At 36.0% G+C, this 15,109-nt stretch overlaps 1 protein-coding gene across 15 annotated transcripts in view; it reads right to left on the bottom strand.

Annotated features, from left to right (window-relative positions):
- Positions 1-263: 263 nt before the first annotated feature.
- Positions 264-15,109, bottom strand: part of cald1a (caldesmon 1a) — a 91,366-nt gene continuing 76,520 nt past the window's right edge. For 8 of the 15 annotated variants that reach the window (XM_073945597.1, XM_021474929.3, XM_073945600.1 and 5 more), the window contains 4 exons: positions 14,951-15,046; positions 11,377-11,445; positions 7,119-7,155; positions 264-2,936 (listed from right to left, as the gene is read on the bottom strand). In XM_073945597.1, coding sequence (XP_073801698.1) covers positions 2,923-2,936; positions 7,119-7,155; positions 11,377-11,445; positions 14,951-15,046 — 216 coding nt within the window. In that variant the 3' untranslated portion in view covers positions 264-2,922. 15 annotated transcript variants of the gene reach the window in all.

Raw genomic sequence — 15,109 nt, 5'->3', positions numbered from 1 at the left:
CCCATTATTATTTATACCTCTGATGGATTCTAACTTAAAGTTTTTGCTCAAATGTAAATAAAAGCATATCTTTTCCCCGCACAACAGTACCTCTTGTACATTATCTTATCATATTTTGGGAGAAGCCAGAGTCATTTTCAGTCCCAAAAAATTGCTGGTACAATAAAAGTGACAAAGTATGAATTTGATAAAAGGATATTAATAATTTCAGCCTGGACTGTATATGTTTTTAGGGTCAGTATTAAAAAGCAAGCCATCACAGGTGATTTTTCCATTGGTCTCTTTATTGTGGTCACTGAGACAATGATACAACGTTGAAACATTTGCTCTGTATGGAACTAGTGGCTACAAATGTTCAGGTAATTGCAATTAAAGGTGGTGCGACTTGCATAGTGTTACTCAGAAACAATACATAAGTGTTTACAAATAGTAAAAAAGAAAAACTTGATTGTCAAAGAAATACAAGCAGAATAGAGGAACGTTGAACATTTAGAGACATTTGCGTTAAGCTACGGTGGCAGAACTGGATATTCTTTGTCTGACAAAAGAAGTCAGAAGTGGTACACATTTGTTTTTTTAATATAACATGACAACATTATTGAGGTTCTGCCAGCTAGCTATCGAAAGCAGGCAACATCAATGCTGCCATTTAGTATGAACTGATTTGCAACACAGAAAGAAACTGAAACACTTAAAGGATAAACACAAACTGACTCAGACATTCACTTTGCTGAAGTCAGGATGTGTTTTTGGAAACAATGTCTTGCATTATATGCTAAGATTTGATCAATCATGCCATTTAAAGAGATTGATCACCCGAAAATGAAACATTTCAGATCATTTATACTCACCCTCAGGCCATCCAAGATGTAGATTGAGACTTTGAGAGTGGAAAAACATTAAACAAATACATTCAAAACTAAATTAATCATTATATTCGCTAACTCGAGCTAAAACAGCACAATTCTGGAGCTGTTTTTGGGGACAACTTAATTGTATTATGTTCAACTTGAATGTATAAAAGCTAGGTTAACTTAATTCTTTCAATTGGGTTGAACCCAGCAGCGATTCTTTTTACAGTGTGGAGCTGAAGCAGTGGATTAAAGACAACAATGATGTAATTAAAATAGTTTTCTTGCACACACTGATCATTTTAATAACAAGACATGAGGAACTACAGGTATTAATGAGTTTTTTACCCTGCAAGTGGTGCATTTTATTCACTACCACAGTTCATTCAATACCACATCATCTTTACTGTAAACAAACTGCTTATCGATCAAGTTAACTAAAAGTGTTTTAACATATTTTCTAGAGTTTAAACTTAGCTAATGATTAATAATAAAGCATATTTGGCATGCTGTCCCGGGAGAAAGCCTCTCCCATTTGCAGAGCGAGAGAGGAGTTTGAGTTCAGGTAGATCTCGATGAACTCCCCTGACTTAATTCTGGCTAATGACGCATATAAGAAGGCTAAGGAGAGATGTACGGCTTGCTAAGAGCTTGGCTATGGTATCAATTTGGTTATGTTCAATTTATTAGGTTGCATGTTTTTTGGATTATGGGACGAAACTGAAAAACCCGGGGAATACCCACGCGAGCACGAGGAAAACAAGCAAACTCTGCACAGAAATGGATTAGAAACCAGAGATTTTACCCAGAGACTTTCTTGCTGTGAGGCAACAGTGCTAATTACTGAGCCACCATGTCACCCATCTGAAAAGGAGGGGGAGTAGTGGTCTATAAGGGGATATAAGGGGATACTGAGATTAGAAAACTGGTTATTTATAGTGGGTTAGGGATCATCTGATTGGTGGATCAATCATGAACTGATGAGGGACCAGCTGTGATCAATCATAAGCATGTGATGCTCTCGAAATTAGTTTGTCAACAAACTTCACTAAGTAGTATGAACATAAATAAAGCTGTCCACCCAAATAATTCAAAGTGGCATTGTTTTAACTGACTTTAAGAGCAGTTTGAACAAGCAGCAATAGTCTTTTCTTTTGAGTGTTAAATGAAAAAGCCAGCCAAAAGTCATCTTGGAATATCTGAGGCTGGGTAAACAAACAAAATAAATGCTCATTATTAGGTGATCTGTCCCTAAAAGCCCAAAAGTGCATTTCCCTTACTTCTGAGTACACTCTTTCACCAATACCGATAATTTCACATGACATAGTGATTAACACTTACAAAAAGATGTGTTTCCAAGAGTAAAAAAAAAGCCAGCGATAATGTAATAATGATAACAGTACAACTATAATGGACTTGAATTAAAACTTGCTTTGATATAAAATAATATTGAGAGCAGAAGCAAAGACCATTTTGTATCAAGCTGTAAAATATATAGTTAATTACAAAAACTTACACTATGTGCTAACATATATTATTAAGACAATTTAGAAAAAAAAAAGTCATTGCGACAAAAAAAGTACAAAATACAGCTACTCTACGGTGCTCATATTCGGACTGAACTGGCAAACAATATGGAATGCAAGGTGAAGCTTTGCGCAAGTTATAAATTAACAGGTGAGAAGGGTAACTAACGTGTTTCAATGAGCTAAATTTATATTATGCTCCTCATCCTCCTCCTTAAACAATCTTGTCATGCTTCGAGTTGGCTGCAGTTATATATTTGCTATATAATCAAACCGAATTAAAAGTAGGATCGCTCGTTTTTCACATTATACAACGCATTCATGTTTTGACGGTGCAAGATGGTGAATACAGTGATAAAATATATACTTATATAGTTTTTTTTATTTATTTTTTTACTCTCTTTTATACCGTGTCTTCTCATCCTGACTGTATAAAATGCTTGTATTTTTTTTTTCTTTTTGGTTTTAATAAAAGTACAAATAATAATAAAAAAAGGAATGTTGTGCATTCTCTTGGTCCCTGCCTCTCTGGCTTCTCTGAAGGGTTAATGGCCCATTCCTGTTCAAATACAAAAGAAAAAGAAGTCACATTAATAAAAACACTTACATAAAAATGTGCACTTATGTAGAAGAATACATTGTAAAAAAAATATGATCAATGACAGCATATGATTTTAGTTCATTGTAACTTATTTAACTTAGTTAATCATGTTCTAACTTCATTTTATGAGTTACACAAGTTGTTTTAAGTCAGTTTAACATAATATAAGTTCAATGGACTCATAAAGTTAATTTGTCTCCCCTTAAAATTTTAATGCAACCAGGATTTTTTTGTACAGTGCAGTACATACACATACAGTGCTCAGCATATTTCAGTACAGCCCAGTTTGAAACTGAATATTTGTATTAATTTCTCAGTGAATTTAGGCAATGCATTTAAACAAAACTGATTTATTAAACAGATATATTTATTAAAATAAGATTTTTGTCACCAAACATAGATAGAAATAGAAAGATAATTCAATTAAATTCAAGCAAAATATTGCAAAAAATATTTTTATATATTTCTTTATTTATATTTAATATTAGTCTTATACATTTGGGTGTACTAGTTTTAGGACTATTATCGTAAGTTATTACGTTAGATAATGTTGGAATATTGGAGATCAATGTCAAAAGTATTAGTAAATTTCTCAAGTACGAATGAATATATCGATTCACAGAATTCTGGCATCCCTAATGCAATTCAAAATTTACATTCAGGAGGTGCGCAACAATATTCATTTCCGGACTCCAACTTTTATAGGCAGCTGATATTAAGCTGTGAAGTTTAGTAAAAGTCTTCACTTGTCAATCATTCTCCAGTCCCCCATTGGCCGCACCCATACATACGTCCTCTTTTTAAAATTCATATTTAATATTTGTTTATTACATATAAATTTGGGTGTACTCATTTTTAAAGCATTACCATAAGTTATTTTGTAAGATAATGTTTGAATATTGGAGATCAATGCCGAGATAATTAGTAATTTATTAAGTACAAATAAATATATCGATTCACAGAATTCTGGTGTCCCTAGTGCAATGCAAAATTTATGGAAATTCGTCACTTGTCAATCATTCGCCAGTCCTTTATTGGGCGCACCCATACATACATCCTCTTTTTCTACAAATTCTCTGCACAACATTAAAAACACAAGACTTCTCAACTACTAGTATTCGGTGTTAAATTTTAACCCATCTCTGCTCAAAGGAAGTTTCGCTGCAGAGCTCAAGTTCATTTTAGAAAATCAAGCCTTTGCATTTCAATCAGCTTCGTCTATTTCTGCAAAAATGCTTCATTAGTATGCGAGGCATATCACACTCAAGAGAGGAGTTTAGTTAATATTTCACCTTTAGTTAATGTTTCATCGAAACTCGAACAATATATTGTTCAGCCCTATAGGTGGAAGGTCTTTTGATGGCATCTCCATGCGGCATAATGCTAATCTCCAGCCTCCCCATGCAGTAATGTGACTAACATGCAGCTTTAGCCCTGCTGGCACCGACACACACCCAGAATCCACAGCCTGATACTGAGATGAGCAGGCCGACGCAGTTCAGGCCAGCATAACACAACAACCTGTCGCCCATTACCCAAAAAACGCCTGGCACGCACGAAGGCCACCGCGTCCCCTTCAATAACAAATGGCCTGCGTTCAAAATAGAAAACAATGCCAAAGAGGCATTTTAAAACACGCAGCCGGTGAACGACGTGCCTGCAGCGATGATTTATCATTGGCAGGGTTTCCTGGCAGAGGGGATTGTGGGTGTTGTGCAATATGGAGAGACCTGCCCTTCACTGGAGGACTTCATTTTGACCTCGAGAATGCAAGAAACAAGCTACAATTCAATCACTAGTCCTAAACATACAAGCTATTAGATTTCTTTGATCTTAATTGGATTGTTTATCTAGTCTAGTTGGAAAACAGGAAATCTTGATGATCTTTTGGTTTCAATGGATGTTTTTTACATTTCTGAGGTTCTCAAAAGCTCTTAACAACCAAGTGAAATCAAGATTTTCAATGTTTATTTTGATAGCTCACATAGTTAGGTAACGGTTTATTTTGATGGTCCATTTGGGTATTAGTAGACTGTCTGCTTAATAACTGTTGATATTGCTGCTAAACAGACATGTAACTGACTATAAGAAACTTTGCAAGTACATGTCAACTTACACTAACCCCAACCTACGAGTCTACTGTTAATTTAATAAGAATTCATTGGCTTGTAGATGCAATGTAACTTAAATTTAACAAACAGACCATCAAAATAAAGTGTGACCCATTGTTATCCTTAAGGCCTGTGCACAACGAGACGTTTTTTGCTAATGTTTTCTGTCAACGTTTAACGCCTCGTGACTATATAAAGGGCGTCAATGTGATCGTGCACACCAACGCGCAAAACGCCAGGCGCAAAAGCATAATTAAAAAATAAACAAAACAACTCATGCTTGTTTTGTTGATTTAACATGCCGCGTTAAAACCTTCTCCACCAATCAGATTGGCACTTTTGTTCACATGCGAGGAGCTGCTGAAGTTACAGAAAACAGCACTTGGAGGCGCTCAAGCGCAAAACTGTCAATGCGAGCGCACATTGAAGAAGATGCCCAGAGACGATATGAACGTGGAGCTGCTTATTGCTCTGGTGAACAATAATCATTTCTTCATCGCTAGAGCAGCTGCTTGAACCATCCATGCTAGTTCAAGTCACCAGTAACTTTAACAACAAGTGTGTGAACTTCCTCTCTTCCTCTTCTTCTGTGTTACAAGCAGGTGTCGGAAGCTTAAAGTTGTGTTGTGTAGCGCCATCTAACGTCAAGGAAGGATTTTGCATACTCTTCAGCTCAACGCCAGTGAAAATCGCTTGGGTTTGAATGCGAAAAAAAACTCTCGTAAAACGCTGACGATAAACACAAACAAAAAGCTTCCATGTGTTTAGGAGCCTTTACAATGAATAATTAATTTATGCAAGTTTTACAAGTTTGTTTTCATTAATTTTCAAGAGTCTGATCATTTGATTATATGTTTGGAGTGGCGGTACCAAAGAGCCTAGAATCACCAAGAGGCGACACTCAATAGAACGTTGCACTGCAACAGCAGTGGCCAGCAACAGACCTGCGTTTCCGGCATATATATATATATATATATATATATATATATATATATATATATATATATATATATATATATATATATATATATATATAAATGATATTATATTAATTAATTATTAATTATATTATTTTATATTATATTATATCACATTATATTATACTATTCTATTCTATATTATATTATATTATATTATATTATATTATATCACATTATATTATATTATACTATTCTATATTATATTATATTATATTATATTATATTATATTATATTATATTATATTATATTATATTATATCACATTATATTATATTATATTATACTATTCTATTCTATATTATATTATATTATATTATATTATATCACATTATATTATATTATACTATTCTATTCTATTCTATATTATATTATATTATATTATATTATATTATATTATATTATATCACATTATATTATATTATACTATTCTATTCTATATTATATTATATTATATTATATTATATTATATCACATTATATTATATTATATTATATTATATTATATTATATTATATTATATTATATTATACTATTCTATTCTATATTATATTATATTAAACTATATTATATTATATTTTATTATATTATATTATATTATATCATATTATATTAAACTATATTATATTATATTATACTATATTATATTATACTATTTTATATTATATTATATTATATTATATTATATTATATTATATTATATTATATTATATGTTAAACTATATTATATTATATTATATTATATTATATTATATTATATTATATTATATTATATTATATTATATTATATTATATTATATTATATTATATTAATATATTATATATTATAGCCTGAATTTTGCATTCAATTGTACTGGTCCTGACAGTTCATTCTGGGTGATCCCTGATAAATAAGGCACTAAGCTGAAGGAAAACAAGAGAATGAATATAATGGTTCTGATCAAAAATGCATTAAATACATTTTAATACCCTTCACAACAGTTTCCAGTTAACAAACTGCTTTACATTGGAAATTTGAATTATTTCTCCAAATACAGTTGATCTTGTCCTTACCATTGGTGACAGATTTGGTCTCTCCCCTGCTTGTGACCTGGGAGAAGTATAGAGCGAAAAGAAATATGGAAAAAGAGAGAAGAATAGACGGAATAAGATTAACAAGCATGAAAGTGCATGTGCAAATCAGATTGGCTGAGTCCTTCTCAGCCTGTCCGTCTGGTATTTCACTTATGCCTTCACAATTCATCTCACATTTCCGTTTTCACATACTTATTGTGCCTATGTGCTCAAGAAAGTCATCAGTGAAAGCGCTTGTGGCCGACATGCTGCGTGTACAACGACAGGAACATGCTTAGCACGGTTTCATACAGATCGCTTTTTTTTTTTTTTTTTCCAGCGAAACCCTCATTCTTTCCACTCCTGACCAAACAGATCTGATGGTTTTTGGTAACATCCATGCGGTTATGACCACAGATTTCCCTTCATTAGGCTTTTTACGTCACCGTTTACCAGTCCTTTAAGTGCACGGGGCCAAAACTGCAGTCTGCGGCTCACCGCGGCCTTGGCCTGATCTTGACGCCTTGCTGACAGTCCAGCAGTCAATTCTATTGTGCCCGTTCCAAAGATAGAGCTGAATGACTACCATTATTATCTGTTTGATCTGTGGACATAAAAAATATGAAGGCCAGCACTCAAGGGAATGCCTTTTCAGGTTCAGGAGATAGGATCGACTCATGATAGAGCTGGAATTGACTTCTATTCATGATGTGTGTGTGTATGAGTGTGCACAAGTGCCATGTTTGGTCAACTGGATCACAGTCATGCCTGCATCAAAATAGATCTTCTCACAATAGTCCTTTGTGAAGGGGTGATGGGTGTTAAACCCATGTGTGAGGTGAAAAAGAGAGAATGAAAGAGAGAAGGTGAAACTGATCCAGCCTGTAAACATTGCTGACCAAGCTTACCTTAGCGACTGTTGCCATGCATCCTATTATATCAGAAAAGCTTTTGTTCACTGTAAAAAGCAATTACTTTGCTGTAAATAGTGAATATACCAATTGACGTATGCACAGTAATTATGCACAGTTTGTTTACGTAATAATTATATGGCAATGAGATCACTCTCTTTTTTTCTAATTGCTTTCTACAGTGTGCTTTTTATATGAAAGGCAATAAATCTTTAATTAAGGCATGACATTTGATCATGTCTATAAGGAGCCAATGAAATAGCTGGATTTGTGATTATATTTGAATATGTTATGTGATGTTCCTTGCAATGTTTGTTAGCAAATATGACATCACACTGTAAAAAAAAAAAAGCCAAATTAAGTGGATTGAACATGAAACATAACATAAAAGCTCAAGATTCCACTCATTTTAAATAAGTAGTTCGAACAAGCAGTAAAATTAATATTTTAAGTGCATATTTAATTGCGAATGATCTCATAATGACATAATGGCATGGATGTGCAGAAATATTGGCACCTCAAGACTGTGAAACTGTGCGTGTCCACATGTACTAAACAACTATTATCACCTTAGCATAGTCCAAACTCATGTCCACATGACCAAATTTCACATTTTGGCCCCAACGGCCTTCCATAACCTTATATGCGTTTATGGAAGCCTTGCGGTAGGATAGTTTTGATGGAATTTAAAATATGCAACATTCAAATACCTAATCATTATAAGGCAACAAGTTCACTTTCTTCTTTCAGAGCAAAGTCAGCTAATTGCTTTTTACAGTGTGCTTCTTAGATGAAAGGCAATTAGGGCCATATATCTTTAATCAAGGCATGAAATTTGATCATGTTTATAAGCAGCCAATGAAATAGCTGGATTTGTGATTATATTTGAATATTTGATGTGATGTTCCTTGCTATGTTTGTATCCAAATATGTGACATCACACTGTAAAAAATGCTGGGTTCCACCAAAGAGCTTAGAATGACCAAGAGGCGACACTCAATACGTTCCAGCAGCGCCCAGCAGCAGCCCTGGATTCCGCCATTTTGGAGTGAACGTGATCGGCCGTCCACTAGATCTCATTACTTTTGCGATGGCAGGCAGCTGCTTTGTTTTTTATTTATCTATTTAAAAAGCGTATTAAAGCTGAGATACAACCTGAAAGACGACAATACAACGGTTATTATCACAATCAACAGCACTTTTAATAGTTTATTTTACAGCCTTATAATACGCTGTTGTTCTATTGGGAGTTTTCATTCTAAAATGGCCGCCGCGCCCTCTAGTGGCTGTTCCCCAAATTACACTAGAGTGTCGCCTCTTGGTGATTCTATGCTCTTTGGTTCCACATAATTCCTTCATGTTGTCTCAACATAAGTCGATTAAGTTGACATAATTGTTTTAACAAGTTTATGTGGATTGAACTTAAAACACCATAACATAAAAACTCAAGATTCAACTTATTTTGAATAAGTAGTTGGAACAGGCAGCAAAATCAATTTCATGAGTGCGTGTTTTTTTGTGAATGATATCGTAATGACATAATGGCATGGAAGTGCATAAATATTAGCATTTTAAGATTGTGAAACTGTACGTGTCCACACATACTAAACATCACCTTAGCGCAAGCAAGATTCATGTTCACATGACCAAATTTACATTTTGGCCCCAAAAGCCTTCCATAATCTTCTTATATGTGTTTATGGAAGTCTTGTGGTTGGATAATTTTGATGGAATTTAAAATATGCAACATTCCAATATTTCCATTTAGACAGTTCCATGCAGAGACTGTCCAAAGGGCATGTGCAGGATACATTTTTTGAAGAGAGGGTGGGGCTGTTGTTGTTGTTGCGCATTATCAGTGGTCATCAGTTAATAGAAACATGAGCCAGTGGGGGTCTTCTGCGCCTACTGATTGGCTCAGAAGGCTGTTATCATCCATTCACTTGGTTAATCAGCTATACTAATAGAGAAGACTCCAGATCCAGATCTGCTTTTACATTACTGTGATGGTTAGCTTTAGGGTTGGGGTGGGGTAGACGTTAATAAAATACAATTAATGTGAAATTTAATAGTTTTCTCTATTAGTATAGCTGTTTAGCCATTTGGATGGACGATAACAGCGTTCTGAGCCTACCAGTAGGCGCAGAAGGCCCCTACTGGCCCATATCTATCAGCTGATAACCACTGATAACACCCAAACAATCGAGTAATAACCAGTAGGCTCCGAAGGCCCCTACTGGCCCATATCTATCAGCTGATAACCAATGATAACACCCATTCAATCGAATAATAAGCAGTAGGCTCCGAAGGCCCCTACTGGCTCATATCTATCAGCTGATAACTACTGATTCTGATGCATTGATTTAATGTTTTTCAGAGTTGCTATCATTACTATGAGGTTGCTAGGGTGTGGTTTCTTAAAATATGAACGTTATTATTTCCTTTTCCGATAAATCCTGACCTACATTTGCTCCAAGGCAAATCAATGTTCATTCATTTGCATATTGATTTACATAATTGTAATAGTGACTGTGACTATGATTAGATACCACTTGCCATTAAAACTCCATTTCTATCTTCAGCATTTAAGCATTAGTCATGAATCGCATTTAAGCACTATTCATGTAGGGGTTTTCTTGCAAAACTTGCCTAAATGATGTTAGCTGATACTAGTACATTGTAAATAGTCACCAATCCCTAACTAGGAGTTTTCTAAGGTGTTTTGTGGTCGCATAAAATGGCAGAACTGCAGTATTTTCCCTCACAAAAGGCTCAATCCTATCAGACTCGAATGCTCTCTGAGCAAGAAAAGGCAACCAAAGTAGGTGGAGCTTAACAAGGGGGTCAATTGGTGCCTCAGGAGTAACTTCAGCTATTTAAAGCACTTCCTTCCTGCAAACCAAACGCCTGCTCTTATGGCAGAGAGCGAAAGTGCAAGAGAAGCTCTGTGAAGAAATGCAAAAAAAAGCCAAAGGCAAGACATCACAGTTCCTCAGCCATCTCGTGATAAATGCATGAAGTGTGGCTCATCAAACACTGCACATTCCACTGCGATAAAGTAACATTTACCTCCTCAAGGTGGTCAGATCTGTAGACAATTAGCTAGGGGACAGCTTCAAACAGAAAACACACAGGCAACGTTATTTTGTCGGCAGATATCATGCTAGAGTGCTGTCTCCAAAAGTCCTAATAGCATGCCTGAAGTGTTATAAAAACCAACAGCCTGTTGTTTGGACAAATAAGTGCTTTATTAATGCATTCTCCAGGGGCTTATGAAAATGTGTATAAATAACTGAGTGAGAGCAAGTCGGGCTGATTCGGGGGTGGGGGGAAATTTGTTTGGTTACCTTGGTAGCAGAGGAGCCTTTGTTTTCCCATAGACTGCGTTTGCTGGTCACGTCGCCCGGTTTCAGGTCCTGCGGGAGGGTAAATGGGGTGTAATATCACTAGTGAGATGACCCTGAACTACACAACTCATGTAAACACACACACATATACATATGTCAATACCAGAGACATGACATAAGGGACGGCAGAAACTAGGGCTGCACAATATATCATTTCAGCGTCAACATCGCAATGTGCACATCCGCAATGGGCTCTATGCACAGCTAGATGCAGAAATGCCAACTGTGAGGTGACAGTGCTAATCACTGAGCCACAGTGCAGCCCCTTTATCGTTTATTATACTGCATACAGTGTATTATTTATTGCAGAAAAACTAAACATCGCAATGTCCGATTTTTCCAATATTGTGCAGTCCTAGCAGAAACGCACACTCGCATATCATACCTGATCCTCAGCAGAGAAAGAGAGCAGAGGAAAGAGCAGAGGAAAAAAGTCCAGGGCAAGAAGCAGAGGGAAATCTAACAGTGGAAAAGAAAGAGAGAATGACAGGAAAACAGTGAAGGCACATGACTGACTTTTATAAAGTCGGCATATTTATTATTTGAAATAACCAGTGGAAGAATGTGAAGCATTTCTATTAATGCTCAAGTCAGTTTTCATCAGAAAAAATATGTGTGTGCTGATCAAAGTTCAGTCCCATTGTGTTAAATGCGTACATTAGGTGTGAACTGACTCTGTCACCTTATAGCACTTTCTTAAAGGCTTAAACTGTGTAGCAATACTGCCCTTCAGATGAGTAAACCCATAAGTTAACACATAACCCACTTTATTTTCTGAATTTGAAAATCTTTTGCTTTCCTTCAAAGCACACGAAGCAAATTTGGTTCGCAAACTGAGAGTTAAGCTTGGCTCTTACTTTCGAAATGGATCCTGCTCTTCTCCTAAAGGTCGTAAAGATTTAGTGTCTGCAACGTTTTTACCATTGATTGACTATGGTGATGTTTTGTATATGAATGCTTCAACCAAATGTCTTCAGCCTTTAAACTCTGTTTATTACAGCGCTCTGAGGTTTGTTACAGGCTGTCGTAGGCTAAAGCTGCAGTCACTGGACTTTTCTCCCCGTAGACTTCCATTCATACGCATGCGAATGCATCAGACCGGAAACGCAAGCTCGAGCGACAAGTTTCACAGTTCGCTGCATTGCAAAGTTCAAGCTTGATGAAGTCTGACTTCAAAATTGCATCACTTAACTGCGTGAGACCAATCGAGGATCAAAACATTAATTTAATCAAAATATTTATTCCCGCCCCATTTCGCAGCACCGTACTACAGAATTTCACATGCTCAAACTCTAGTGTGACCGCAGCTTAACTCATCATTGTGAACTGTATGCCAAAGCTGAACTTCTCTAAATGTAAAGCCTGGTTTATACCGTTAGTTTGCTTGAGTGCGCGTGGCGAATTTGATGTCATCGCGGAGGTTCGCTTTGGGTGCCCGAGACATGATTTCGGCTGGTGGAGCGCATGTTTTTTTTTGAGACTCCAGCGAACAGTGCGCGCCTTTTTAGAATAATTAGAGGACAGAAACTAGCCGGACAGTAATATGTGGGTTATCTGTATTTTTTTAGTAGGTGTGCTTTTTTTTTGCTTTTATTCTCACCATAATAAAATATATATTTGTAGAACAGCCCATGTTCTGTTGTCATTAATATTTTAATAAACTTTTATAGGTAAAACTGTCAGAGATATGAACAAAAGCAAGTGATGCATCAAAGTTTGATTAAAAAAAATCTTGAGAGGTTATAAAAATCCTTAAAATCATTAAAATAATTGATAAAAACCATACAAATAATTAGTTTAAAAATATTATATTAATTGAATTTAATATTATTGAATGATATTAAGGATATGATGTTGTTCTGAAACCTTCTAGGTCTCTGTTTATCCATCTGATTTTACGGTGGGTTTCTATTGATTCCCCCTTTTCGCTTTAAAGTATATCACAACGTTGAACGTGGCAAGTATTAAAGCTTTGTGAGGTGCACGCACAGTCAGCGGAGGTGCATGATGTGGCGCCAGGTAAAAGTATAAATCCAGCTTATAAAGGTACACACACTGGATGACTCTGGTCTACAAGGCTCTTCAGGGTCTGGTGCCTTTATACCCAAGTTCACTTCTTCATAGGTCAAAAAGCCAGTTCAAGCGAATCTTATCATTTGACTAGTACCTAAGTTTGAACTAAAATAGGGAGGTGAGCGTTTATTTATGCTGCCCCCTCATCCTGGAGTGCTCTTCAGTCGGAACTAAAAATGGCTGAGCTCGTCCCAATCAAATCATTTCGCTCTATTCTTTATAATAAACAACTCATTTTCTTAATGTGTGTGTTTTGAACATATTGTAATGTGGTAAAGCTGAATAACTAAACTGTATCTTTAATATTATCTTTACTTTTTAATTCATTCATTCATTTTCTTGTCGGCTTAGTCCCTTTATTAATCCGGGGTCGCCACAGCGGAATGAACCGCCAACTTATCCAGCAAGTTTTTACGCAGCGGATGCCCTTCCAGCCGTAACCCATCTCTGGGAAACATCCACACACACATTCACACACACACACTACGGACAATTTAGCCTACCCAATTCACCTGTACCGCATGTCTTTGGACTGTGGGGGAAACCGGAGCACCCGGAGAAAACCCATGCGAAGGCAGGGAGAACATGCAAACTCCACACAGAAACGCCAACTGAGCCGAGGTTTGAACCAGCGACCATCTTGCTGTGAGGCGACAGCACTACCTACTGCGCCACTGCCTCGTCTACTTTTTAATTATTATTATAATTTTTTTTTTTATAAGTCATGTGTTGGAAACTCTCGGTCAGGTCACCCTTGTAAATGAGTTCTTGATCTCAATGGGTTTTTATCTGCTTACATAAAGAACCCTATATAAAAATGCATAGAGTTTTTAATACAAATTGTGTTTTAGTGATTTTTATGAAATTTTGCGATTTTTATGAAAGTTTATGAAAATCATTTGCATCGTTTAACTAGGTTAAGTTGTAGTATGTAATTGCTTTAAGAAATTAGGCATTGCTGAATTGCCAAATATAGCCTTTGATGGTTATTGTGATCACAAAACTTTGATTCCTTTCGATGTACAAAGTCTGAACTATTGCACTAGTCTCCTTTTTCTAACACAGATTTGCGCATTTAAATATATTTATAGCTCCTTTCTTACTACATCCATATTTGAACATCGAAGCCGAAGCTTTAAAATAAACAGCCAATCAGCAATGAAAGATTACAGGCCTGCTGAAGCAGACAGGATGTGAGAGAAACAACCCCATTAATGACTGCTGCGTGATTGCATGACAGAAATAGTCACATGTATATATAAACGGCTGAAATTAGTGAGCGAAAGCTCCCATGAATCTCTTTCTAATGTTTTCTTTAACATCTGTTTCAGTTCAGGGCTTCGCATCATTTCCCCTTGAGTTGGATCAGTACCACTAGGTGGCGTCAAACAACAAGATTCACTGGATGCTGATGTAATGCACTAAAAGCAGAGGGGCTTACAGCAGGTCTTCCTCCTGACATTTTGCCTGTCTCTGGAGTTTTATTCAACCAATCATTGATGCGACCGGCCACGCCCACCTTTATCCCAGCTGCATCCTGGATTGGGACGGAAGAAAACACTCCCTTTTAGGTTAAAGTTCAAACAATGACGTGGTTGAA

This window comes from Danio rerio, chromosome 4, assembly GCF_049306965.1.
Source record: "Danio rerio strain Tuebingen ecotype United States chromosome 4, GRCz12tu, whole genome shotgun sequence".
NCBI classification, from domain to species: Eukaryota; Metazoa; Chordata; class Actinopteri; order Cypriniformes; family Danionidae; genus Danio; species Danio rerio.
The sequence above is the reverse complement of the archived record's forward strand: the minus strand, read 5'-3'. Positions and strand labels throughout refer to the sequence as shown.